The sequence below is a fragment of the Culex pipiens genome, chromosome 2, assembly GCF_016801865.2.
Source record: "Culex pipiens pallens isolate TS chromosome 2, TS_CPP_V2, whole genome shotgun sequence".
Lineage (NCBI taxonomy): Eukaryota > Metazoa > Arthropoda > Insecta > Diptera > Culicidae > Culex > Culex pipiens.
This window is the reverse complement of record NC_068938.1, coordinates 130235129-130262494: the sequence shown is the minus strand read 5'-3', so window position 1 is coordinate 130262494 and position 27366 is coordinate 130235129. Positions and strand designations below refer to the sequence as shown.

At 42.0% G+C, this 27366-nt stretch overlaps 1 protein-coding gene across 1 annotated transcript in view; it reads left to right on the top strand.

The window, feature by feature from the left end:
- LOC120415336 (dystonin) overlaps positions 1-27366 on the top strand; it is a 175352-nt gene that overhangs the window by 105508 nt on the left and 42478 nt on the right. The window contains exons 16-17 of the mRNA XM_052706987.1: positions 13927-14090; positions 14345-14885. Of these exons, the coding sequence (XP_052562947.1) occupies positions 13927-14090; positions 14345-14885 (705 nt within the window). The remainder of the gene's footprint in view (positions 1-13926; positions 14091-14344; positions 14886-27366) is intronic.

Here is a 27366-nt window from a genome sequence, read left to right as displayed (position 1 = left end):
CGAGGATGGATCGCTAATCAAAGGTTGAGCAAGATTGTTTTAAAGCTATGACTTTTGTTTACATTTCTGCGGTGCAGTGAAGTCTCACTTGTTTGACAAAGTCGAATTTAAAAGTGACAAACTAAAAAAGTTGTCGAACTAGCGAGGTCGTACTGTCAAACTAATCGCTTCAATTTGCACTCTCTTGACAATTTCGCTCAAACGCTCAGCTTTTTAGTGCACGTGTTTTGCGATAAGTCTAGAGAGGCAATTACTCCGACCATACCGACAACCGGATCGATTCGCGTCGGTGAAAATCGAATGAAAGTGTGCGGAAACAATTTGCATGTTTCGTGCTAAAAATATCAGCAAACAAAAAGTTGGCGCTATTCGTGGCTGGAAGAATGCTGCCTGAATTGTTTGTTCTTCGCTCATTAAATGTGTTGAGAATTTCTCGAATGTCAAATTCCACCGGCGAGCCGAACTGGCGTCATCTTGTCGTCAGATTAGATGTTCTGAGAGAATTAGTGGCGGCCAAGGTTAGGTTTCGTTTGTTTTGTGTTTTAGGTTCGGGACGTGACATTGATATTGTCGGCTTTTATTTGAGGAGAAGATTTGTTTGTATTTGAGAATGAAAAAAATGACAAGATGTGTTAAATGTGTTCTAATGTGTTCAATTTTGATTTAATTTTGAGACTTGATTGATTCGTTTCCAGAAAAAGCAACTAAAATTTAAAAAAAAATTACCTTTTCCAAATTGTGTTTTGACTAAATAATTCGAAATCATTATTTTAAAATTTCCACTTTTTAACATTCTCAAACTCATGATAGTCTTATTTAGAGTAATTTTCTAAATTTTTGAGACTTTCAATGTGGATTTGGAATCATTTGGATGAAACTTTGTCCATACATTCCCTAATGCCAAATGAAGTAACTTTACATCATTAGTTTTTCCATACAAGTCTCCATACAGTTTTTATAAGGGGTTTTCTGATCGATTTGATGTCTTCGGAAACTGTAATTAAAGACTTTATAGGGTTGTTGTTTCCGATTTGATCTTATAGGACTGCTAAAAATAAAAATAGCTGCACGGAAAAAATCTTTCAAGATTTTTTATTTGACTTTTTATCACTAAAAGTTGATTTTTTCAAAATACGTATAGAATTTGTATTGACGGCAGAGATGGAAAAGTCGCAAAAAAATCAATTTCGCTTGCGAACTTTCTTCACCCGCGTAAGAGAGAGGAGACGAATCACGCAAAAGAAAATCGCTCCCGAAATTTTCCAAGAAAATCAATGTGCTGATGATTTTTTGTGAAATTCCTTGTCAGCACCACTCAAAACATTTATTTAACTTTGTTTACACTTTGTGACGTTACACTTGCAAGTGTAGTAAAGAAAAAGATGTTCCGCCGAATAATGAAGATGATGATATTAAAATTCTTTTTACCGATCTTTCGTGCGTGAGAGAGGAGAGCCTTCGGATTTTTTTAGCTGGAAAACATCCAAATATTTTCTTTTGATGATGATTATTCCATCACTGATTGACAGTTTTTGTTTTGTTTTATATGTTATGAGTTGTTAAAGCAATCTTTAACTTAATACGGTTCAAAATCTGGAACTCCAAAAATTCTGTTTAAAAAAAATATTTTTGGAGAATAATGGAAATGAGGTTTGGCTACAACTAAAATACAAATTTAATTTTTAAATATTACACTCGGATCAGGTCAAAGTTCCAAAATTTCCAATTTTTAGATTAAATTTCAAAAATTCAATAAATACCTTTTACAGTTCAATTGTGAATGAACAATTCAAACATTTTTTTCCTAAAATTTTATTTTTTTTTCGGTTTGTGGAATAATTTCAAAAGTGTCCAATTTAAACAAAGATTTCAAGTCACTGGTTTTACTTAACACTTAGGCACTGAGTTAATAGTGCACAAAAATACACTTTTATATTTGTTTAAATAAATTCAATTTATTATTATTATATTTTCATAAGTCTCCCTGTTTTAAGTTTTTGATTTAAACTTTAATTGATGAAAAGAAAAAAATAACAGATGTCATGTCGCGTCATTTAAAATTTGGGCAATTTTTCGAGCTGGATGCATCATTTAACCGCTTGTGAATATTATTTTCAAAGTGATTATTTCATTACTCATCAAACCTTAAGCAGCTCTAATCAATCAAAAGAACTCATTGTCTCGTGTTACTCAATTCCACAACAAAAAATGTCTGGCAAATAAAATGAAGAACGCGTTTGTTCAATCCCATTTCCGAGGAAGATGACTCAAAGGTTATCAAATTTCCGTTTTGCCTTCCAGACAATGCGTTTATTTACAACTTTATTTTATTTTTCAATCAATGCTGAATTCCAATTGTTTTCGTCTTCCAACTAGTAGGCCAACAACCCTAAGAATCGAATCATCCAGTCCCGTCAAGGAGATGCACTTGAACGCGGAGCGCCATATAAATAGCTGTTTAAAATCACCTGCCAACGCACAGTCGGTGGTGGTGTTGCACCATCCAGGGTCACTCACTTTGTATTAAATTATTGAATATTTTATCGAACAACCAGGCAATCGCCCTAGGGCACTTCATAAACCTTGTGTGGGGAACATGCGAAAATCTCAGCCATGAGCTAACCCCCAAGCGTCACCGGTGTGATCTCTTGTCACATTACTTTTCGAAATTGTTCATTTTTGCCGTATTTCATACAATACATAAAAAATATAGCCTTCATAACAATTTGACACATTTGCCAACTTCAAAAAATAACACATTTGCGTCAAGATGGCGTTATGACCATCTTTGCCACTTCATCACGCTCGTACACAACAAAAAGTGAGCAAAAATCAACTGTTTACACTGGCCACTCCCCGAGACTGCCGGCCACAATCTGCCATTTTAAAATATAAATATAAACAATATCAGCTCGCAAACTGCAGTGCAAAAATCATGACGGATGAACCACGTTCGGGCGGCGCCACCGTCGCGACGCGACGCAACAATTGTGGTCATCCCTATTCTGGTCTGACATTGGCCAAGTCCACCAAACCACCTCAGAAGAGCAATTCGGTGTCCCGGTGAGTGATTCACGACTGTCATCGCCGTCGCTGTCGGGCACAATTGTTTTTTTTTTCTTCTAGGAGGTGTGACAGGTTGGTGCTGTCATGCTGTGTTGTCTCACGTGACATTTTTGAAGATTCGAAAAGGGTTGATCCAACTAATTGAAGAAATTCATTAAATTTGGGTAAAAAATGTATAACGTGTGTCAAACTAACATGTTTAATAGTTTAAGAATCAATTTGAGGTTGGAAACTGACGTTTGAAACCTATGTTGACTCAATTTGTTTAATACTACACACGTGACAAGATGCCGCAACTGCAGCGACTTGTTCACGTTCGTGAGGTGGACTCTGCTCCTCCACCTTAGAACGGTCAACCTCGTTTCAAGTCCACACTGACGTAATTTAGTGCGCGGAAATTCGCGCCGTTTTTTGTCGCTTCTTTCAACTTAAGCTGGTCCGATTTACTAGTCCCCTTCCCAAAAAGCCGTGTATTTAGCTAAACTAACAAATTAGATTACCAGCTGTTCCGTTCAGCTCTGGGCCGGCGGCAATTACTTCAGTGGACACCAGAACCAGAATTGGGGAACAGTATCGTGTTTCCGTGGGCCCACGTCGATTCTCACGGTCGACCGTTCGTTCCATTACTTGGTTTTTGTTTTGCGACACTTTTTTCTCGGGTGAGAGAGGTTAGGCTTGGTTGATCTGCTTTGCCTCCCATATGGACAAATTATGTCAACATTTGTGTCTTTTTCTCATACTCTTTCGACCGGTTACACTTTGCCAAAAAAAAACTTGTTTTCACTCATTTTTGTTTCTGGGTGAGAACGTAAACCAGTACCCGCATGCGGTGAAGATCATCACCGGTTGAAGTCATCGGGAATGGCCTCTACGTAGGTCAATGGTGTTGGACAGTGTTTGTTGCTTTTTTTTGTGGGAAGTAATCTCGCACAAGCAGCAGCTACCAACGCAATGCGCAACATGTGACCTTCCTGTGCTGTTTCTTTTTTAATGTTTTAATTTTGGGAATTGCTAGATTTGCGCTTGGAGTTATGAAACCAAGCGACGTGTTGTTTATTTTGGGAGTTCAGCGTTGTTTTGGTCGCATCATTTGAGGAAAATTGTTCCGAAATTTTTGATTTCATGCGTTTAGGTAATTCTGGCATTTCAGTTGAGAATTTTCAAGAAATTTACTGCCCATGTTCGCATAAATGTCCCATATGCAAAAACAGCAAGCTGAGAAAACGCATTTGAAGTTTGTCCCATACATAAGGCTACGTGTTAAATTTTCGCGAAAAAACTGGATTTCCTCTTGAATTCTAGAACAAAGTGCTGGATGTTATAGGCTCTTTTGAAAGAGCACACGATTTTGAGCCAAACTGCATCAATAACTTGAAATCGATGAAAATGCATATGGGACATTTATGCGATCAGGGGCAGTTTAGGCTTTTGAAAAATAATGTTGATTTTAGGAATCAGTAAAAGAAGACATTTTATGATTGGAAATGGGCCCTTTGAAAAGGGTTTTTTTTTTCAATAAAGCATCAATTAATTATTACTTGAAAATTGTGCAAACATCATGCAAATTTTGATAGTTTTCTACATTGAATTGCTGAGAAATATTTTTTGCATCAAACTCGAAATCATCAATAGGTTGTTTTTGTAAATTGAATGCACATTCCGAAGAGAATCCATTTTTTATTTTGAATCTCATTTAAAAAAAGCGGTTTTATAAAGTAGTGCTCAAACAATTTATTCAAAAAATGCAAACATTTATAGAAAAATAAGCAATTTACCCAATTATTCTAATGCATATTTTACATTTATTTGTTATATGAGGCCACTGATTTTTGAAAGATTTTTTTCAGATCTCTTCTAAAAATAAAAATAACAAAATACAATCTACAGACAGAAACCGGAATTTATTTCATGAGTTCATTAAAATGTTACTTGCCCTTTCAATTTTAGAAAATTGTAATTGAAATTTGGAATACATTTTTTTTTTAAATTTACAATCACACTGTTTAAAGTTCAAAAATTGATATGTTCCAAATGTTTTCTCTTCTTCCCCTCTTCCCTCTCCTCAAATAAAGCAAAAATCCAGTAAAACCATGACCATTTAATTTTAAACCGTTTCATTAAAAAAAGGAATGCGAAGTTTGAGTGCTGAAAACTTTAACTTCATCGACATCGGCTTACTGAGTCATAATTGTTCAACTTAAAGCATAAATTACTTTATTGACCATAAATGCTTTGTTTCCCGTGGCTTATCTTTCTATTTTTGGAATTGTTTTATTTAAAATACTTCTTTTATCATACTTAGAGGGTGACGATTCTCGAGATTTTCAATTTCCAGGGAATCGAGAGTTGAATTTGGCCATTTTCAGGGAGTTCCCGGGACCCGGGAGTTTTTTTACTATGCCAATAGCGGCAATTATTATTTCAATGAATTTAGTTACATTTAATTCATACTTATTCTATGCAACTTTAATTTCAGTATCCTCATTATTTTGAGGAACTATATCTACTAGGATGTAACAAAAATGACTTTTTGGCGGGCATTCAGGGGCTGGTTCCGGTGGCCGTACTGAGCCCAAATCCCAAATATGAGCTTGATTGGACGTAACAGGAGCTGCCGCTCCGCCCTTCAATTTTAAATGGGGTTTAACCCGTGAAAAAAATATTATTTTTTTTCAAAAATGACTATTTTTGAGGCACTTTTGCCATCAATGCGTTTACCAAAAACATAACTGGCGTATAGGCCAGATCTTTGTGCACCTTTTGGTATATATCACTTTGAAGTTTTGAGCTTCCTAGAGCTCGGTACAGGCCTTCAAAGTTTGGCATTTTATATAACTTTTGGATCATTTTTCTGAATCTGCATATACTAGATTGATTCTAATCTGACAAATACAAGATCGATTTTTGAGCTTTCTGTGACTCAAACTTGTAGTTAAAATTTCTTACAAATTTTAATTGCCACTGAGTGATTTTTCAAAATTTCAAAACTGTTTGCAAGAACATCTTATTAGATTTTTGTAAAGTAAAAAAATAGCTAATATTTAATTATCCAACGACTCAAAACAACATTTTAAACAAACTTTTTCCTTTTCTTTTTCATTGAAGAAATATTTACAGTTATCAGCTAAACCAAAATGTTCACAATTTGTGGACCTTAACTTCACAAAGATAAGCAAGTTTTTTTTTAATATTGAATTTGTGTTTCATTACAAAATGACTTTTTAACATCAAATTACCGTGGTACAGCGAAATTAACTGAGGGAATTAAAAAAACAGATTCTGAGGATTGCTATGCTCGAGAGAGGATATGGAAATTGAACTTATTTTAAAAAAGGTTTTTCCTTATAGAAAGAATAAATAAAAATAATATTGAAACACTTCAGATTTCAGATTTGGCTTCTCTCAATTATAGTTATTGGATTTTTTGACAAATTAAATTTTACACTTTCGGAATAAGAAGACTAGAGAAGCTTTGGGTTATTCTTGAACATCGAACATTGACCATCCAATGTTCTAAACAATTTAGAATTTTTCAAATAATTTTCTGATCTATATAGATAAACAATTTCGATGATTTTGTTCGGACGCAAATCATTTCATTACGGAGTGTCAGATCGAGATGCTCTTTGTTGCGTTGGGTTCGTATAAGCCCAAGGAAGGTTTCTACGCTAAGTAATTGAAACTTTGGCCACTCTGGAACCAATTCCGGAGCATCGGCAAATTGTATGGAAAAAGTTACGTAAAATCAATTTTAATCACAGGAGGTTGAAGAAGCAAAAAAAAACGTCAACAAACGTAAAAAAATGCAGAACGAAGTTTGTCGAGTTAAGCTTGTTAGTTTATATAACTTTGATAATTATAAGTTTAAAATTTCCCGTGCGTTTAGGATAAATTGAGGTTGTTTCTGCAGTACATATTTTTATTATTTATATCAACAGTATTTACTCCATTTCTTATAACTCTATTTTTATAAATGTTCTTACTTCCCAAGATGAATCACTCATTTTTCAAGTAAATTTTTACCACTCACTATCATACGACAATAGTGCGAATTTCCCCATTTTATATCAAACAAATTCTCGCTACATAATCGACGCTTGTTTTCAAAAATAGAATTCCTAAAAGTCGCATGAAATTAACAGTGATGACTTCAACCTTGGCCCGAGTTGCCGCCCGATGCTGCTTCGAATTGTCGACATACCTACACTGTCTGACTATCATTCGCCACGTTATTGTTACGATGAATTTGGTCTCTTTCTCGTTCTCTACAATAGTACATGGTGAGAATGAGTTCGTTCTCGACTCTCCTTCACTCGGTTATGCTCACGAAGGGATGGTTTTCGAACGAATCATATGTTTTCAACCCCCCTCAGTTTCGAACTTTGAGAACTTGTTCACTAAAAAGACTCGAGTTGTCAACAGAACGAAGTGAGGTTGTGAAAGTCATCCTGCTTACGTGGTGATTTTCATCTTTCCGAACTCTTCCAAGGAGATGGGTGTGACGTTAGTTTAAGTGCACGAAAAATCTCACATTTCTCCTCGTTAACACATCAAATCAAGGACGTTGTCTAAACATTCCGAATCGCTCGGGAAAATCAAACGAAACGAGTCAACCACAAAATTTATAGCAAATTGACTACACCTAACGCGTGTGTGTGTGTGTACCTTGATTTGCGTCCTACCCTATAAAACGAATCGAAAGTTCAACCACATCTGCGGAGAGTGGAAAGTGGAAACGCATGGTGCGGAAAGTGGCGTCGCGACGTCGCTAGAAAAATTTTCACTTTTAATTACCATATGGCGGCCAGAGACGTCCTCGACCGACGTCGTCGCAGAAGAAAGTGGCAGAACGCGCTCGGATTGCGGGTTGTAAACAGAGATTTTAAAAATAATCATCATAAGTGAAAACATGTCCCCCACAGCACCGGTTGACCTCTCCGCGGGATTAGTGTTCGGGGGGTTTGTGGGGGGACCCAGCTTGAGTCGTGATGAAATATGGTGCGGGATTTGTTTTGAACTTTTTTTTCCTTGCTTTTTTGGCGAGCAGATTGAGGCGAATTTTCTTGCAAGTCTCAGTGGTGGTATCTTATGTAACGATCGAAGCACGTGGAAAACATTTGACGGTTTTATGCACCTTGAAAAAATATTTGAATCTGATACATCTTGATTTTTTACTAGTTTCAAAGGAAATATCAATGCCTGAAAATGTCTGCTGTTTTGATTTATCTACGTCATTCTATGGAAATTTAAAAGATGAAAATATATGGCATGTCAATAAAATTTTAAAAATTTAAAAAAATGTAACATAATCTGCCTGTTGGCAGTGTTCCCAGATCCTCAAAATCTCTAGACATCTTGTTAGGTCTAGATTTATTTTTTCAAAGCTTAAAGCATGCATCGGACTAATGTTGGCATATTTTCAAGTAAAATAAAAAGATAATGTGTTGGTATTTTCTTTCAATTGAACTTTTGAAACATAATGATGAGAAATATCACCCTATTACGTAACTGGCGAACTTGAACCAGAATCTGTTTTAGCGTATACTTTTAAGATCTTTTTAATAATTTTATAATTCCCGAAAAAAGGAACTGAGACACACACACAAATGATAAGTTTTTGAAAGTTTATTTAAAAAAATGTGATTTAATAAAATCTAGAGCGTCCAATTTCCCGTCCCAGGGTAAAAAATTCCCGGGAATTCCCGGGATTTCCCGAAAAAAAAATATTTCCCGTTTCCCGGGAAATTTGTAAATTTCCCGGGAATTCCCGAAATTCAAGCGGAAGTAAACATTTTCTTAAATTTTTGGAACTATTTTTTGAAATTGCTCTGAAAAAAAATAATAAATGAACAAACTCAACATGATTTTGTTTAATTAAATGTATTGTTTGGTTTACATATAATTAATCAGATTATCAAAAAATATGATATAAGAATTATTTCTGATAATATTAATTTTTAAAGCAACTGTGAATAGATCTTGCTTAATGAGTATAAAATAATTACAATTAGGTAAGCTGATGTTAAGATTGATGTTATTTCATCAAAACAATATTAACTCATTACCTCCAAATTTAAATTTGGATTTTTTACGTTTCTGTTTACCATGATCAAATGAGATGAAAATCGAATATGTGCAAAAAGAATTAATTCAATAGGTTGAATACCTAGTACTAAAGAAATCACAATTTGAAGTAAAAGAATTATGGAGCACTGGTTCAACTACAGGTGTTAGATAGTTAAATGTGAAAAATAGATGACGTTTTGTGGAATGATGTTAATTTATCGTATAATTTAAATCATGTTGCATAATAATACAAAAAAAAATCATTGAAAAATTCCTTCTTATTGTTTGTTCTCAAAAAATGCAAAAATATATACAAAGCTTGCTTCAAATATTTGAAAACATTGGGTTTTTTAGAGTAAAACCAACACTAAAAAGCTTTACCATTTGTTCAAGAGCTGAAACCAGTATTTGTCTTGAAAAACAATAAACTGGTCCAGTGTTCCCACGAGCCTAAGCCATCGGCTAGGCTAGGTTCATTTTTTTGGTTCAGGTTCACACCACACGTCGGCAAGCACCGTCGGCTCAGGCTCACTGAGTGCCGTGAGCCATGGTTCATTTGGTTCAAACCAGGCGAGGCTAGCCAAAATGAACCATTGGCTTGAACCTGGCTTGAACCTGATCAAAGAATGTTAGGCTAAACGGCAAGCTTTGTTACACCGTAGTATGCTCAAACCGTAACATTCGCTACACCGTAGTATGATTACACCGTAACATTGTTACACCACAACATTCGTTACACCGTAACATTGTTACACCGCAACATTCATTACACCGTAACATTGTTACACCGTAACATTGTTACACCGTAACATTGTTACACCGTAACATTGTTACACCGTAACTACGATGCAACGAATGTTGCGGTGTAACCATGTTGCGGTGTAACCAAACTACGGTGTAACGAATGGTACGGTGTAACGAATGGTGCGGTGTAACAATGTTACGTAGTAACACTGCTACGGTATAACAATGTTACGGTGTAACCAAACTACGGTGTAACGAATGTTACGGTGTAACAACGTTACGGTGTAACAATGTTACGGTGTAACAATGTTACGTTATAACAATGTTACGGTGTAACAATGTTACGGTGTAGCAATGTTACGGTGTAACAATGTTACGGTGTAACAATGTTACAGTGTTACAGTGTAACAATGTTATGGTGTAACAATGTTACGGTGTAATAATGTTACTGTGTAAAAATGTTACGGTGTAACAATGTTACGGTGTAACGAATGTTGTGGTGTAACAATGTTACGGTGTAATCATATTACGGTGTAACGGATGTTACGGTATAATGAATGTTACATTGTAACATTGCTACACTCTAATATTTGTTACACAGTGCATTATTCCTATGGTTCTCATTAGCCTGGTTAGCCTGGCTTAAGCCATGGTTCATGGTTCACTGAACCAGGATTGAACCACAAATTGAGGCTTAAGCCGAACCAAGTTTATAGGTGAACCTAGCCTAACCGGTTCATTTGGGAACTCTGAACTGGTCACAGAGGCAAGTTTAAAATTTCTCATAAAAATACCAAAATACATTTTCTTGTAGTTGAATGATTTTTTACATGCAGTCAAGCTGTTAATTGATCATCACACTTATTTAAACCATTAATGTTGATGTCCTATACCATTAAGTTGCGTATTATTATAATTTAAACCAAGATCATAACAATTTTCAATAAATTTAAAATTTCCCGGGAATTCCCGAAATTTCCCGGGAAATTTGTAACCCCGGGAAATTGGACGCTCTAATAAAATCTGAAGCAATTCCGAGAAATAAACTGAGAAATTTGTGTGTGTGTTTTTCGGAATTGCAAAAAATACGTATCAAAACTCGATTCAATTCTCAATCGTCGTAATTATCCAAATTAGAAGAGCTTCGAGCAAGACAACATTTTTTTTTGTTTAAAAATGTGGTTGTATCAAGTTTCTCTAGAGAATAGAGCAAATAATGGTCACATATTTAGTATAAAATAGTTTAGTTTTTTCAGTATAATTGTAATATTTTGCAAACTTTTTTATGATCATGAGTTTTGCATCAAAAAGTTTAACATAGCTGTCCTTTTTTAGAAAATTTAGCAAAAATTTACAATTTAATTTGACATTTTTATCATTTAATATTTGGATGATTTTTTAATAAAATAAAAAAAAACAGACAATAAATAAATTCAGAAATCAATTTTAAGAATTGACCCAAATTTATTGCTTTACTAATTTAAAATAATGTTTAAATTTTCTTGGGATTTTTACAAAATATAGTTATTAGCATAATTTTAAATAGTCTCATTAGTCCAATGCAAAATATATTGCAAAATTTCCTAAAAAAATCAAGGGGCAAAAAATTAGAAAAAAAATCTAGAGCTTTTTTGAAAAGGTCCTATAAACATATATAAGTTTACAGGGCCTTTTCAAAAAAAATACAATCAAACAATTCAGAATACAAATTTGATTTTTGTGACAGCTGAGCAAATTCAGGAAGAAAAATATTAAACTGAATTCAATTAAATTTTGCTTTTGTTTTGTTGAGGCAAAGAAAATATGTAAAAAATTCGAAGAATGTGCTTGAAATCAAATATTTAGTTTTTGTAATTTTTCCCTCTTTTCCACACCGCAACCTTGACCAACACCGTTGGACAAAAACTAATAATAAAATGTTTACTGACCTTACAATAATACATAGTAACCAGACATGCATCGGCACTATGAGCTCTTTCTAACGGCACTCAGCTTGTTCTAGATGGCATTTTCGTTTAAAGCAATGTATATGTGTATTAGTAACACTGTATTAACTTAAAAAGTCTTAAGAAAAAATATGCCTTATTATGAAATTATAGTGTTTTAATACACCACACGTACCTCTACCAACAAAAAGTGTAACGAGAAATCATCAAAAAAATCCTCTTTTTTTCAAAACAAATGTTGGCATTAAAAATTCTGTGAAAGTTTTGCCTTCCTCACTTTAATGAGGAAACGCTATAAAATCACTCGAAAAACGAAATTCTTAATTTGACCTCCTAGACCCACCTTCATGAATACATATCAACTCAGATTCAAATTATGAGCAAATGTCTGTGTGTGTGGTGGGATGTTGATAAAAAAAATTGCACTGAATTATCTCGACACTGGCTGAATTACCGGTAACCGATTTGGACCGTTTTGGTCTCATTCAATCCGTCTTGGGGTCCCGTAAGTCGCTGTTGAAAATTATAAAGTTTAATTAAGTACTTCAAAAGTTATGGTAAAAAAACGATTTTTACAAAAGTCCGGAAGATTGTAAAAAGGGTGGTTTTTGTAAGAACATTATACATTTTTTAAAAGGTATTCTAAAGACATTTTCAACGAATTCAAAAGATTGAAGATCCGATGACCCTATCAAAAGTTGTAAGCATTTAAGTGATATTTATGAACTTTTAGAGGCCGGATCTCAGATAATTTGATGAAAACGTTGTCCGGATCTATCATGCGACCTGTCGTTGGATAGGTAATTAAAAGACCTTTTGAACGATTTTAAAAGATTGAAAATCTGACAGCCCTATCAAAAGTTATAAGCACATAAATGCCCTGAATTATGAAGATCTGACTAGCCAATTTGATGTAATCAATAATGAATCAAGTTGATACAACACTGAGAGGTCCGCCCTGTTGTATCTATGTTGGATAGCATTACCCTTAAAATGTGAGGAAGGCACCAACCACCTAAGGGTAGAATAAGTAACGTTTTTTTAAAATAAAATGACTGGGATTTGATATTTTCCCCCTAATTTTTTTTAATAAGATGTTAGTAATATCAAAATGATCAAACTGGCAGCACTGTGTTTATAATATCATGAAACAAGCAGCGCTGCATTTGTCGTAGAATGGGCTTGACTTTGTCTAAGATTTTGCTTTAATTTTTTTGATTTTTCAAGAATGAAAATCATATGTTTTTGCTCAAACTGAATTAGCCAGGAAAACTCCATCAAAAGCTTCGAAAAGTTGGAAAATTACCTTTAAAAATCTTATTGAAACGTGTGTTCGTTTACTCTTTTGATATTTTTATGGAGACGCTTGGTACTTTTCCATTTGTTCTCATCCTTCCAAATCCACTTTATCGAAAATGATTGAATAACAGAAAATTGAAACAGATGGAACTCATGGAATTCCCCCTCGAAACAAATGAATTAATTGATCTTAATTGTGATGCCACCTCCCGCACATATACACACACACTGAATTTCTACACCTCGTTCGTAATGGGCGCTCGACATGCAACTCTAGTCTATAGATTGCCATCTGCTCGCGAGCCCATTCCAGACGGAGCCATTTTTCTAACTTTCTCGCAAACCAACCTGCACTTTCACGTATAGAACAAGGTTCCAAGGTCGTCACCGTGGGAAAACCCATCGCAACTAGGGGGAGAAAAACTTTCCCTTTTTCTGCACGCGCCCTCCAACTGAGTTGGAGCAGTAAATGAGTCCAGCGTGAATATTTTCGCTCACCTTAACGTCTCAACGGGATCATAAATTAAGTGATTCACACGGAACGGAGAAATGTCCCAGAAGCGCAAACTGCGGCGGGGTAACCGCCGGCAGAACACCGCGGCCACGGCGATCCCCGCCATGGCCACCGAGGAGGAACACGTTTATGAATATGATTTTTCCTACGAGTTCAGGGTAATTTCGCCATAAATCAACCATCTTTATGGACCACCCCCGAAAACTAAAGAAAGAAAGAGCGATGTCTAATATTAACCTGTCTGTCTGTTTCTTTCTCCAAATTTCTTCTGATCACGCGCACCAACCACAGCGCTTCGCCGAGAGTCTCCAGAAGCCGCTGCGCACCTATCGGATGGAGTTCAATCTGGGCCGTCCGGACAACAACAACGGTTCGGCGGACCTCGGCACCCTGGCGGACGGTAGCTTTCACGAAGTCACGGAAGACGTCTACACGAGCACGTACACGGCAACGCAGTGAGTAGCAACTTGGTTGATCCCTAAGGGGACCATTTTAGGTGATCAATATTACGTTTTGGAGGTTTGCGGGGTCTGTTTGGACATAAGTTGACTTTGTAGAGGTACGGCCAAAAGCTTGCTGGTTGTAGCTGGAACCTCTACAAAGCCAACGAATATCGAGAAGGACCCCGTGAACCTCCATAACTGGATATTGGTCTTTTGAGTGCCAAAGCTGTACTAAATGTTTTCCCAAATTTTCTCCTCACCCCCAGAATAACCAAGATTTCCAACAGCAAGCTGATCTACGACGCGACGGACTCGCGCGAGGGCTCGCCCACGAAGAAAGTGACGCGGGTGGACATGCAGCAGTCGGACGTGCACCAGCACCCGAACGGTGCTGCACCCGGCGGAGCGTCGTCGGTACAGTTTACGGAGATTCGCAGCTTGAAGCGCATTTCGCGCAACAACGAGGCGGTCGGCACAAACAATGGCGGCGGCGGCGAAGACGGAGATATTCTGAACATGCCCGGAATCGTGGATCCGGTGAGTGGGCGCGTGTTGACGGTCGGGGAAGCGATTCGGATGAGGATCTTGGATGTACGGACGGGACAGTTGAATGTGGCGAACGGCGAGCGGTTGAGTTTGGAGGAGGCGGTCAGGAGGAAACTGATTGATGCGGATTTGGTGGAGAGTTTGCTGCGGCCGGACGCGGTGCTGGACCGGGATGGGCGGGCGATGAGCCTGCTGGAGGTAATACAGAAGGAAATCCTCGAGGCGGAGAACGGCTACGATAGTACGGAGAAGCGAATCAAGGTAACGACCGGCGGCCACGATCAGCAGCCGTCACCGTCTGTTGTGAAGCGCACCTCCTCCTCCACACCTTCTACTGTAAAGTTTAATCCAAGTGAAGCAAAAAGTATTGTCGATGCCATTAAGCAGGGCCTGGTCGATGCCAGCGCGGGGCTTTTCCGGACCGAAACCGGTGACCTAATCACGCTAGCCGACGCCTACGAGTACGGGTACTTGATACGCAATGAGACGATCAAGATCGCACCGCACACGCTCTCCCTGTCCGACTCGATCGGCCAGGGCCTGGTGGACAATGGTGGTTGGGTCATTGATCGTAACACCGGCGATACGTTCCGACTGGATTCAGCCATCGCGAAGAGTTTAGTTTATTCGAATGTGAGGGAAATTGTGGACACGAAGAGCGACACCAAGATCACGGTCGCCCAGGCCCTCGAGCAGGGCATTCTGAACGCTAAAACGGGCCGTTACATGAACCCGGCCACGAAGGAAAAGCTCACCTTCGCCGAGGCTCGAAACAGGCAGCTTATCTGCAAGCCAATGACACTGAAAGACGTTTGTGATTTAGCTTTGTTGGATAAGGCGGAGAAGATCGCGTCTCCTACGAGGCGCGAGCGGGTCAATATTCCAGGTGCTATTAGTTTAGGAGTGTTAGATAGCGATAGCATTAAGTGTGTGTACAAAACCAAGGGAGAACTGTTAACGTTGAAAGAAGCCCTCGAGCAGGAGATCATTCTCCCGTTCGAGAACCGATACCGACATTACGAGACGAAAGAACTGATGACCATTACGGAGGCGGTCGATCGCGGACTCATTTCGTCCGTGTCGATCAAGTCCATCTTTAACATTTTCGGTTTCAAAGATCCACATTCCGAGGAGTTCGTCTCGCTCAACACGGCACTCGCGAAGAACGTGGTCCGCAAAAAGGACGGCCGCTTCCAGCTTGACGTGGGCAAGGGAACTCTAATCGAACTGAACGACGCCGTTGCTCAGGGCCTAATCCGTCCAGAAGTGTACGAAATGCTCAACCGCAATGTCGGTGTCTTTGCCGAAGGCGGACACGAACTGACCCTACTCGATCTAGTCTACCACGACCTGATCGACACCAAAACCGGGTTCCTACTGGAACACGGAACCGGCAAAGTGATTCACCTCGAACCTGCTATCGAACGCAAGTTCATCACACCGGAAGGGGCCTTACTGCTGATTAGTCTCCTCAACATAACCCTGACCACGGAAACCGTCGTCAAAACCATCAAACGGTACGTAACGATCACGCACACCGGCGAGCAGATCGAGTCCCAACCGGACGTGCTGCTCTCCTTCACGGAGGCCGTTCGCCGTGGCCTGATCGACGAGAACACTCGAACGTATCGCGATCCGGCCACCGGCAACGTGTACTCTATACAGCAAGCTTTAAACCATGGCCTTATCCTGCCCGACACGGAAGCCGTGCCGCAGGACTCGGGTAGCAACGTTCCTAGCAAACCTTCGTCCATTCCACTGGAGTTTGAAACGCGCGTCACCCGGACGAGCAACTCCAAGAGTGTCAACATCACCACAGAGTTCCTCGAACGGGAACGTGACACCTCCACGCACGAACTTCCCGCCAACGGATGGTTTCTCTCCGATGCCATCGAAAAGCGACTTTTCGACCCGGTGTCCGGAACGTTCATCGTCCCCGGCACCGATCGCATCGTCAGCTTCGAAGAGTGCATCAAGTTCAAAATTATCAACCCCCAGTCGGCGTTCGTAGCGGATCCCAAGAACCGCCAACGCCGCGTAACGCTCGATCGAGCGCTCGAGAAGAAGATCCTCGACGCTACCGGTCAATACGCGCAAAACAAAACCAAGAAAATGCCCATGAAAGAAGCGATCGATCGCGAGTTGATCATCTTCGAACACTCGTCCGATGAGATACCAGCTTCCACAGCGACTCGTAACCTTCAAATTACAAAAATCGCAGGTCAACCAGACCTACTCGAAATCCGCTCCGGCAACGACCACCCAATTTCCGTTGCAAGCACAAAGGTACCCGAGCTTCTCAGCCCAGAACCCCTGCAACTCGCCCCGGGGATCATCTACGACCCATCAACGGCGCTCGTCATCTTCACCGACAGCGGCAAGTCGGACAGCATTGTCAACGCGGTCGCTAGCGGTAAGCTCGACTCGAACCTGGTGAAGATCACCGACCCCGACACAAACGCACCGATCACGATCGCGGAAGCACTCAGCCGAGGCATTCTCGATCCCAGCTCGGGTGAAATCAAAACCAACTCAGGAAAGTCGATCAGCCTGATCGAGGCTGCTCGCATCGGTGCTCTCGTCGTCTGTGGCGCCCCTCTGGTGGCCGCCGCTGGCGCCTTTGAACTGCTCAAAACCATGACCGACCCGAAAACGGGCGAGCAGATCCCAATTGAGCTCGCGTACGAGCGGGGTTTGATTACCAAGAGTCAGCTGCCGAGTCCTGAACGGGCCGCTCTTCAAAAGAAACTCAGCGTCGATAGTCGACGCTCTTCTGAGGGTTTGGTAACGATCACCGTAAGTGGTGATCGTTGCCGTGCCCCGTTCATGCTGCAACGTATGCGAAAGTGTGTGCTGCGTCCGAAGGACGCCGCTGAAAAGGGCATCATTGACCAGGAAACTGCCAACGCGCTTGAAGATCCCAAACTTTTCGAAGGGAACAACGCTTCGCTCGAGCGGGTGATCGCCGCAGGTCGGTTGGACGGCAATCGTGGAACGATTGTCGATCCACAACGGGGTCACTCGCTGACGATCAACGAAGCGATCCGACGCGGAATTCTCGATCGTCACGGAACAAACAATCTGTTCATTCCGTTGGCAAAGTCGTTGGCGGTACCCGAGTTGAAGTCTCAGGGACTGCTGAACGCGGCGGATTCCAAGATTTACCACCCGGAATCGGGTCAGTTGCTATCCCTGCGGGAAGCGCTGATTTGCGAGATTGTTGATCCGCTGACAGAAGTTACGGTTGAGGGTAAGAAACAGACGTTGGAGCAAGCAATCGAGGGTGGTGTTGTGGACGATGACAAAAACACAATCAACGGGGTTAAATTGTTTGACGCGATCGAGGGTAATGTATTCGTAGCTCCAAACTACTCTCCAAAAATTCCACCCGTTGGAATGACCATTCCAGTGATCGTCAAGCGAAACCTGCTCGACACTGATCGTAAACAAATTATCCATCCGATCACGAAGCAGCCCATGGATGTCAACAGCGCCATCAAGAATGACTTCGTCATGGCTGTTCCGTATACACCAAACATGGACGCAGTCCAAATAAACGATGCCCTAGATCGAAAACTGATCATCACTGCCAATGAATCGTACAAGAACCCCAGAACTTCCGAAGAGATCCCCCTTCAAGAAGCCATCGAGACCGGTCTTCTTGAAGTGAAACCTCTCCCGGAACTCGTCCAAGGTATGCAGGCCAACACGGCGGTCATGTCCGTTACCGAGTCGGTCTCATCCTACCACACGATCACGACGAAAACCGTCGAGATCCAATCCGGCTTTGCGATGATTTCCGCTACCGAGGTGCAGGACACCAACACGGGTGCGATCATGTCGGTGGACGAAGCCCGCCAAAAGGGTATCCTCTCCGACGCGGTTGACAGCGAGCGGCAGGTGCTTACCGAGGAGGTCAACATTAACTTTACCGACGCGCTGCAGCGGGGTCTGCTGAACGTTAGCAAGGGTACCTTCACGCACCCAACCAGTGGCGATGTAATGTCCATTTCGGACGCCGTTGATCGCGGCTTCATCGCCACGAGGAATGCTAGCGATGAAGCGCTGAATCGATCGCCAGAAATGACGCACAAAGTTATCTCGACCGTTCAAATCACGGGGCCTAAGTCGTCGAGCGTTGAACGGACAATACCAATTAGTCAGGTTGGGTCAAGTTCGGACCCTAAGGGGGAGAGTAAACTTGGCGAAAATATCAAGGACGCCGCAAAACTTGGGCTGATGGCAGTTGTCGGCGCTCCAGTTTTAGGGGGAATGGCTATCGCAAGTGGCGTCAAGAAACTGTTTGAAAAGAAGGAAAGCGAGCAGTCGGAAACTGTTGTAACGCATTCCGGGGGATCGGTTGTAGAGTCCACAAGCAAGTTTGTCAGCTCGTCAACGGTTCAAGTGATGACGAAGACGGTGGAAGAAATTTCTCCAGCTGGAGTTCAAGTGTCTTCATCAGCAACAATCCCCACTGAAAGTTCAAACTCTGCCACCATACAGATTGTTACCAAAACCATTGAGGTTGAGGTACAGCCTGAAGAGTTGACCAAGACTTCTCAAAATGAGCCTCAGGAACCAATTGCTACGAAACCTGTTGAACACACTAAAGAACCTGTGACAAGCCAAACAGTTATCGAATCGACAGACCTTCCAACAGAACCGAAGGAAAAGGTTGGAATACTTCCAACAGAACCAAAGAAGGAATCTGAAGGTGTTAAATCTTCAGAACCTCCAACAGTTCTTCCAACGGAATCCAAGGATGAGTCTGAAGATGGCAAACCAAAAGATCTCTCAGTGGAACCAAAGGAAGATGCTGAAGTCATACAGTCGACGGATCTTCCTGCGGAACCAATCCAAGAATTTGAAGAGATTGATGAATTCAACGTGGATTCACAGACCCAACCAACGAACAAAGAGATTGACGTTAGCAGTAAACTAGTGAAGGAAGCTTCAGAAGAACCTGCTAAACCCAGTGATGGTAAGCAGAAGGTTGAAGAAGATCCAACAACGAAAGCATTACCATCCTATCAAGAATCTGTAGAAATTATCAAGACAGTGTCCGTTGAATCGACTCAGGTTATTTCGGTGGAAACATCAAGCACTGTCTCAGAGAGCAAATTTGAAGACATACAAGCGATTTCTGAACAAGATCAACCACAATTTGAAACAAGCAAAGACAATACAAGTGACAAACCAACCATTCCAGCTGTTGCTTCGGAACACAAACTTCCAGTGACAGATTCAAAGAAAGACATTGATGAAGATTCATCAAATCCAAAGAAGTCAGTTTCGCAAAAATCAGGTGACAATTCAGTAACAGATTCTGCACAAGACACTGACAAGGGCAACGACACCGGCAAGAAGATTTTGGACGCTGCCAAGCTTGGCCTGATGGCAGTCGTTGGCGCTCCAATTCTTGCCGGCAAAGCCGTAGTTGACGCGCTGAAGAAAGACGGATCATCTACACAAGAACCAGTGGATGATTCGAAACTTTCAGTGACGGAATCAAGAACAGTTCTTGAAGAGAGTAAACCTGTTATAGAAGAATCGTCACCATTGAAATCCTTGAAACAAGAAAACGATTCAGTAGCGCCAAAAGATAAGCCCGATCAAGTCGTTACTGCTTCGGAAGCTACAATCGATGAGAAGGTCGTGGAGAAACAACAAGTAGTCAAGCAGGAACCAACATCCGGATCTCCGGAAGTTGCTCAAGTTGTAGACAACAAGGCTGAACTTGAAGTACCTGAGGTAGCAGATGTTGTGGATAATGAGCCTATTCTATCTAATGACCACAAAATTGCTGATCCCAATCAAAAGGATCTTGTGGAAAAAACCCACGAGGTTACTGAAACAAGACCTGATCAAGCACAGAAGGTTGAAGACGACACTACAGAAACTCACGATCGACAAGTCGTTCCGATTTCCGATTCGGTCACCTCAGATACTGTTGAACAATCTATCCAACCTAAGGACAATGAACTTGTCAAGTCAGATGATCAGCACAGTACAGCTCAAGATCATGAGAACAATGCAACCCTTAAGGTTGCTGAACCACAACCCGATCTAGTGCAGAAGGTAGAAGATCTTAATTCAGAAACTCAACAGAAAAAAGACGATCCAGTTTCTGACCCGGCAACCTCAAATAATGTTGAACAACCTACCCAACCTAAGAACAAAGAACCTGCCAAATCCGATAATCAGCATAGTACTGTTCAAGAGAAAGCTACACCAGATCAAGTTCAGAAGGTTGAAGACCTTACTTTATCTTCAGATCTTCAAAAGCAAGCTATTACACCCACAGAAGCTCAAAAGGCGCAAGATTACCACTTCGATCAAGTTGCCGTTCCGGCTACCTCCGGTACCGCTGAACGACCAACGCAACTCGAACCAATTAGCAAAGAATCTTCGTCGAACGAAACCGGCAAGAAGATTCTGGATGCTGCCAAGCTTGGCCTGATGGCAGTCGTTGGCGCTCCGATCCTCGCCGGCAAAGCCGTTGTAGACGCGCTGAAGAAAGATCATTCCGGCGAAGATGCTCCCCAGCAGGTCGTTGCGTCTCCCGGAGACGGACGGCGTGAGTTCAAGGAGCTCGAGCAGACCATCGGTGATATTCTCGATCGAGAGGACGACGGTAAGCTGCGAACTCCGGAGAAGCACGTTACGTTTGATATTGAGGAAAGTCAGGGACCGACGGATGTTCAGTACGAGCGAATGCCCTTGGGCGAAGCCATCTCGCAGGGTAAGATTCTGCCCAAGCAGTGCAAGGTCTTGGTGGATGACAAAGAGATGCCGTACACGGTGGACGAGGGTTTGAACAATCGTAACGTACGGATCTACGACATTGTTGATGTGTTAAGCCAGGAGCTGGTATCGTTTGTTGAAGGTGAAACCGACGCTTTGGTTATTGATGAAACGCTGACCAAGCAGAAGCTAATTGATTTGGGGCTTTTGGATCCGGAATCGGGTAGCTTCACATCACCAAGCGGTGAGCGCATTTCGTTCCGTGACTTGTTGTGCAGCACTGGTATGATCGATCCTAGCACCGTATTCGTGAAGGATCTCGGACGGGACAAGTACGAACCGTTGGATGTCGCTTTGCAGAAACATCTGATCGACAAACATACGGGTCACATGCTGGATAACAAGACCGGCAAGAAGGTCAAGTTTGTCGAGTGTTGCAAACGCGCTTGGATCATTCAGCGCGAACCTTCAAGTGAAAACCTCGATCAATCGCCAACGCTGACCGAAGTGTTGGACGCTGGACAGTTCAACCCGCAAACGGGTGAAGTCCTGCAGAACCAAGTGAGCGTTCCGATTGCCGAAGCTCTTCGAGCTGGCTTCATCGACAACGACTCCGTATCCGTGCGTGATCCGACCGACGGTGAAATTGTGCCTCTCCAGGTCGCCATTGAGAGAGGAGTGATCGATCTTAAACTTGGCGTTATTTACAACCGCGAAACGCAAGAAGAGATCGATCTCAACGAGGCGTACAACCGGGGTTACATGCTGGCCGGCAAGCGCAAGCCAATCTCGCTTGAAGCAGCGGTTCGCAAGGGTCTTTACAATCCCGAGTCCGGGCTGATCCTGGACACGATCACCGAAGAAATGGTCGACGTACAGCAGTCCGTTGACAAAGGTATCGTCGATCCAAAGATCTCCAACATTAAGGATACTCGCGAAAACGTGCTGGTTCCGTTGCAGGCTGCTATCGACCAGAAGCTGATCGATACGGAGTCTGGAAAGTTGAAGGATACCAGCACGGATGAGTTGGTCTCGTTGGACGTAGCTCTCGAGAAGAAGATGATGGACACCAAGCAGGTTACGCACAGTTTGATCGATGTGCTGAACAAAGAGTTTTACAATCCAAAGTCGGGTAAGATCTTGAACCCCGGTAACGGTGAAGAGAGCATCCTGAAAGATGCGGTTCAGGCACGGTTGATCGAGATTGACAGCGTTCTGATTCGGGATGAGCGCAAGAATGAGGTTATGAAGTGCGCGGATGCCATTGAGAAGGGTCTGGTGGACGACGTGCGGGGTGTGCTGACGCGACCCGAACTGACGCTCGATCGTGCCTACCAGAAGGGGTACATTCTTAGCAACAAGAAGCCGATTTCGTTGACGGACGCACTGGTGCGAGGTTTCTACGATCAATCCAGTGGGCTGTTGCATATCGAGGGTGCTCCAGGGGTTACGCTGGAGCAGGCGATCGCCAATCAGGATATTTCTACGTCTGATCTGATTGTGCGCGATCCCAAGAATCGGGGTGTGGCCAGCTTGGCCGACGCCATCAAGGAAGGTCTGGTTGATCCCGTTTCGGGAACTGTTGTAGATTCCGGATCTGGACTTAGTATGGGAATGCTGGACGCCTTGGAGCGTGGCATAATCGTGGTTGCGAAGCGACGATGCAGTCTTCCGGACGCCGTTTTCCGCGGGTTGTACGATCCCAAGTCGGGTCAGTTCAGTAGTACGACAACGCCGGAAAAGATGTCAACGGAACGTGCGATTCGTCGTGGAATGCTCGATCCGGAATCGACGATTGTTAACGTCGCCGGGAAAATTTTGCCGTTCGAACTTGCAGTTGAGAACGGTACGGTGGATGTTAAGCGGGGAACGTTGGTCGATGAAGTGGGTAACAAGATCGACTTTAGGGAAGCGTTCGACCGGGGACTGCTGGTGGAGGTTAGGAAGCCGATCAGCTTGAGCGAAGCGGTTCTGAAGGGCATCTACCGTGAGAGTAGTGGTCTATTTATGGACCCGAAGAACGGCAAGAAGCTAACGCTGGCTCAAGCGATCGCCGAGAAGATGATCGATCCGCATTCCGTTCAGATCAAGGATCCGGTCACCGGGTACTACAAGAACCTCGATCTGGTTGACGCAATCGAAACGGACCTGATCAACGGTCAGAACTCGAATGTTAAACATGGTAATGACAAGATCACGCTGAAACACGCGTTCGACATCGGGCTGTTGTACGACAAGAACGCACCGATCAGCTTGCAGCGTGCGATCCACCAGGGCATTTACGAGGACAAGAGTGGCAAGATCGTGGATCCGAGCTCGGGTCGCAAGATCACGCTGCACGAAGCTACGCGCAAGTTTGTGATCAATCCGCAGCTTCCGTGCTACTTTAACGAGCGCGATGAGGTTATGTTGAATCTGTTTGAGACTTGCCGGGCGAAGTTGATCGATCGGAGGGAGGGAGTTTTTAAGGAACCGGGGAGTGAGGTGTTCATTCCGCTTAATGAAGCGCTCAATTTGGGACTGATAGTTGACATTGAGAGCGCTGGTTTTGGACTTTACGAAACACTCGCGATGGGCTTCTACGATACGAAAAGTGGGAAGATTTTGCATCCGATCACGAATCGTAAGATTACGCTGGAGGAAGCTTGCGTGGAGGATATTGTTAGTGGGGAGTCTTCGATCGTAAAGAATACGGTTAGCGGGAAGTACGTGAGACTTCCGGAAGCGATTGAGGCGAAGATTGTGGACCCGGTAGAGGGAAGGTATGTGCTTCCGAAGGGGAATAAGATTGATCTTCAGGAAGCTCGGAGGAAGGGTTTGATTGTAACCAATCAAAAGTTGCTGTCGATCGAGAAGGCGATCAAGTTGCAATTGTATCGACAGGATGAGGGTACGTTTGTTGAGCCCACATCTGGGGAACGTTTGAGCTTGCAGGAAGCACTCGACGGTGGACTGTTGGACTTTGAAACGACGGTTTATAAGGACGCAGTGACGGGACAGGACAAGCCGTTGAGGGCAGCGATCGCTGAGCAGGACATTGACGTAGAGAAGGGGAAGGTTTTGGACAGGAAGTCGAATAGATCGCACAACTTTGACGTGGCGTTCAATAAGGGTTTGTTGGTGACGGTTCAGAAGCCGATCACGGGTAAGATTCTAGAGAAGCGACAGAGTATGGACAATTTGCTGGGGGTTTCACCGATAGGAAAGGGACCAAAGGAGATGAGTTTAAGGGATGCACTTAAGCACGATACGTTGTCGTTGGATAGGTCTGTGTTGAAGCATCCGGAACGTAGAGTGTTTGTACCGTTGAAGGTAGCGCTTCAGGAAGGGTTAATCAGTGAGGAAAGCCGGGCCACCGTTGATCCGAAACAGTCGTTCTTCGTGTTTGACGGGAGCCAAGTCGTGTACGTACGGGAGCCATTGAGCTTCGACCAAGCGGTTGAATCCGGTCTACTGGACGTGTCGACCGGGAAATTCGTGTACAAATCATCGACGATTGGTGGTGGTGCAACCGATGCAAGCGATGTGGTAGAACTGTTGAACCTGAAGGACGCGATCGGCCAGGGTTACATTGACCCGGAGTCGGTCCTGTTGAAGGACGGAGCCAAGAAGAAGTTGCTCCCACTGCCGGAAGCGTTCCGCAAGGGCCTAATCGATGCCGACAAGTCGAACGTACTCGACACCAACACGTCCAAGCTGACGACGCTGCAAGCCGCGGTAGACTCCGGTCTGCTCGTGACCCCGAAGCGGGCAATCTGTCTCCTGGAGACGCTTGACTATCACTTGTACAACCCCGAGCGGGGCCTCTTCGAGGACCCGTTCCACCCTAACCAATACAAGACCCTTGACGAAGGCATCCGGTCGGGCCTTATCGACCCAACAACAACAATGGTGCGCGATCTCGGTAACAATAGTGAAATCGTCCCGTTGTCAACCGCCGTCGGCAACGGGCTCATAGACTCGGTCAGTGGACTTTACAATGTCGAAGGTGAACACGCTAAGATTGACCTTACAAAAGCACGTGACCGTGGATATCTCATGCTAGCGGAACAACGGGTAAGTGGTATTGCACTGTACGCCAGCAATCCCCCAAAAACGCGACCAGATTTTGTTGTGTTCCTTCAAACTCTTATCTGTTTTTATCCCTTTTTTTATTTACATATTTTTTTGGTTGGTTTTCCGTTAACCTCCTTCGTTTAACCGGTTGTTTCAAGCCCCCTCAAACCACCTGTGATAAGCTCGTGCTCGTAAAATTGCGCCATCAGAGAATGTCAAGGCCTAAAACTCATCAACCCTCTCTCAACTCAACGCCATACCTAGAATGACCTCGCTGTTAACCAACCAAATCACCAACCACCCTCTAGTGGAGGAAAAAGGAACCTGCGACGACCTAATCACAGAAAGCATTTTCCAAATTCAACCCACAAAACAACTTCTGGCCTAACAAAAATCTAAACCGCAGCTCGGCTTCAACTCTGTGATTTTCTTTTTTCCTTCTGGAAATCGTGTCCCATTGATTTCATTTGTGCGCGGGTCATTAAAATCATCGTCATTTAAGATTTAGAAGAAAAAGATCGAGCCAAAAATCGAAAGCTATCGAAATAAAAAAGTGACGTACGTGCGATCATGAAAACGGGATAAACATTCAAGTGATTTGATGATTGTTGGCGGTTTTACTCTCTGTTTGTACATCTGCTTTTTCCTGCAATTTTTGCACGACTATAAATACACATTTCTTTTTCCACAATATGCACTAACTTTTCTTGCACATCATCCTTTGTGTTTTCTGAACAGTTTTAAAGTGTAAAGCATTTTTTCAGTCAAGCACGGACATTCCTCGAAAAAGAATGAATCACCCAATCGAAAGGAAAAATCTCTCAAATTCCAAGAGTATTTTGCTCTCACATTAATTCGAAAAATGCTAACCCATGCAAAAAAAAGTGTCAATAACGAGAATCGATCCCAAAACCTTTGCGCTGACAAGCTCGAGCCCTTACAGTTTCGGCCAACAAACACAACTCAATCAGAATAAAATTGGATAATGAATAAGTTGAAATGGAAATCGGTAATTCGAGAGCATTGTATTCTCTGTTTTACCATTATGCTCTCAAATGAATTCCAGACCGTTTTCTCTTGGCTGTATGTTGTGAGTGTACATTTGTGAAGAGGGTTTAGCCGTCTTGATAAAAAATTAAAGTGGACGTGCCTGGAAATTGAATCCATATCGAAGTTAAAATAAATTTATAATTAAAAAGTTTTTTTTTTATTTTAATAATTGGCAACCTTGCTTATACAAAATAATAAATAAATAATAAATATTTGTCAATACATAACTTTCTACGTTTCGCAAATCGACATTTCCTGTATATTTTTATTTTGATGAAACTTTGTTTCAACTATCCATTAATTTGTTAAATAAAACATCCTTCACTAACTTCATACAATTTCATAAAAATGTTCATATATAAAATAAATCATTTCTGATGTTGTCATGAGATTGTTTTTTGACAGTTGTCAATGTTGTGTGAGAATGTAATGTAAAATGGCTTTTTCGATCAAAGAAAATTCGACTCAAAAATTTTGGAGTCTCGGATTCTAAATTACTTCACTATCATGATATTAAAGTGATATTTGCGACCAGGCTTACTTCGCATTTTTAAACGCAGTGATTGTTGATTGGATTATAGTTTCCTATTCGAAACTATCTTTTTATTCATTTCACCCTTTTTTTAATTTCATAATACTGCAAATATAATATCCGCTTCACAACACTTCACTTGAATGCTTATTACTTCCCACATATACTTCAAAAGCTCCCACGTACTAGACACGGTTCGATCTTGATCTTGCATGTTTCAAAATCACTACTTATCATTTCAAGTGCCACCACCACCGTCCTGTCATCATTTGCTCTCGGTTCTGTTAGCATTTCAAGAATATCCTATTATGTGCTTCTTTCTTAGCCCGACAATTTTCAGTGTTTCTCCTTCAAGTGCAT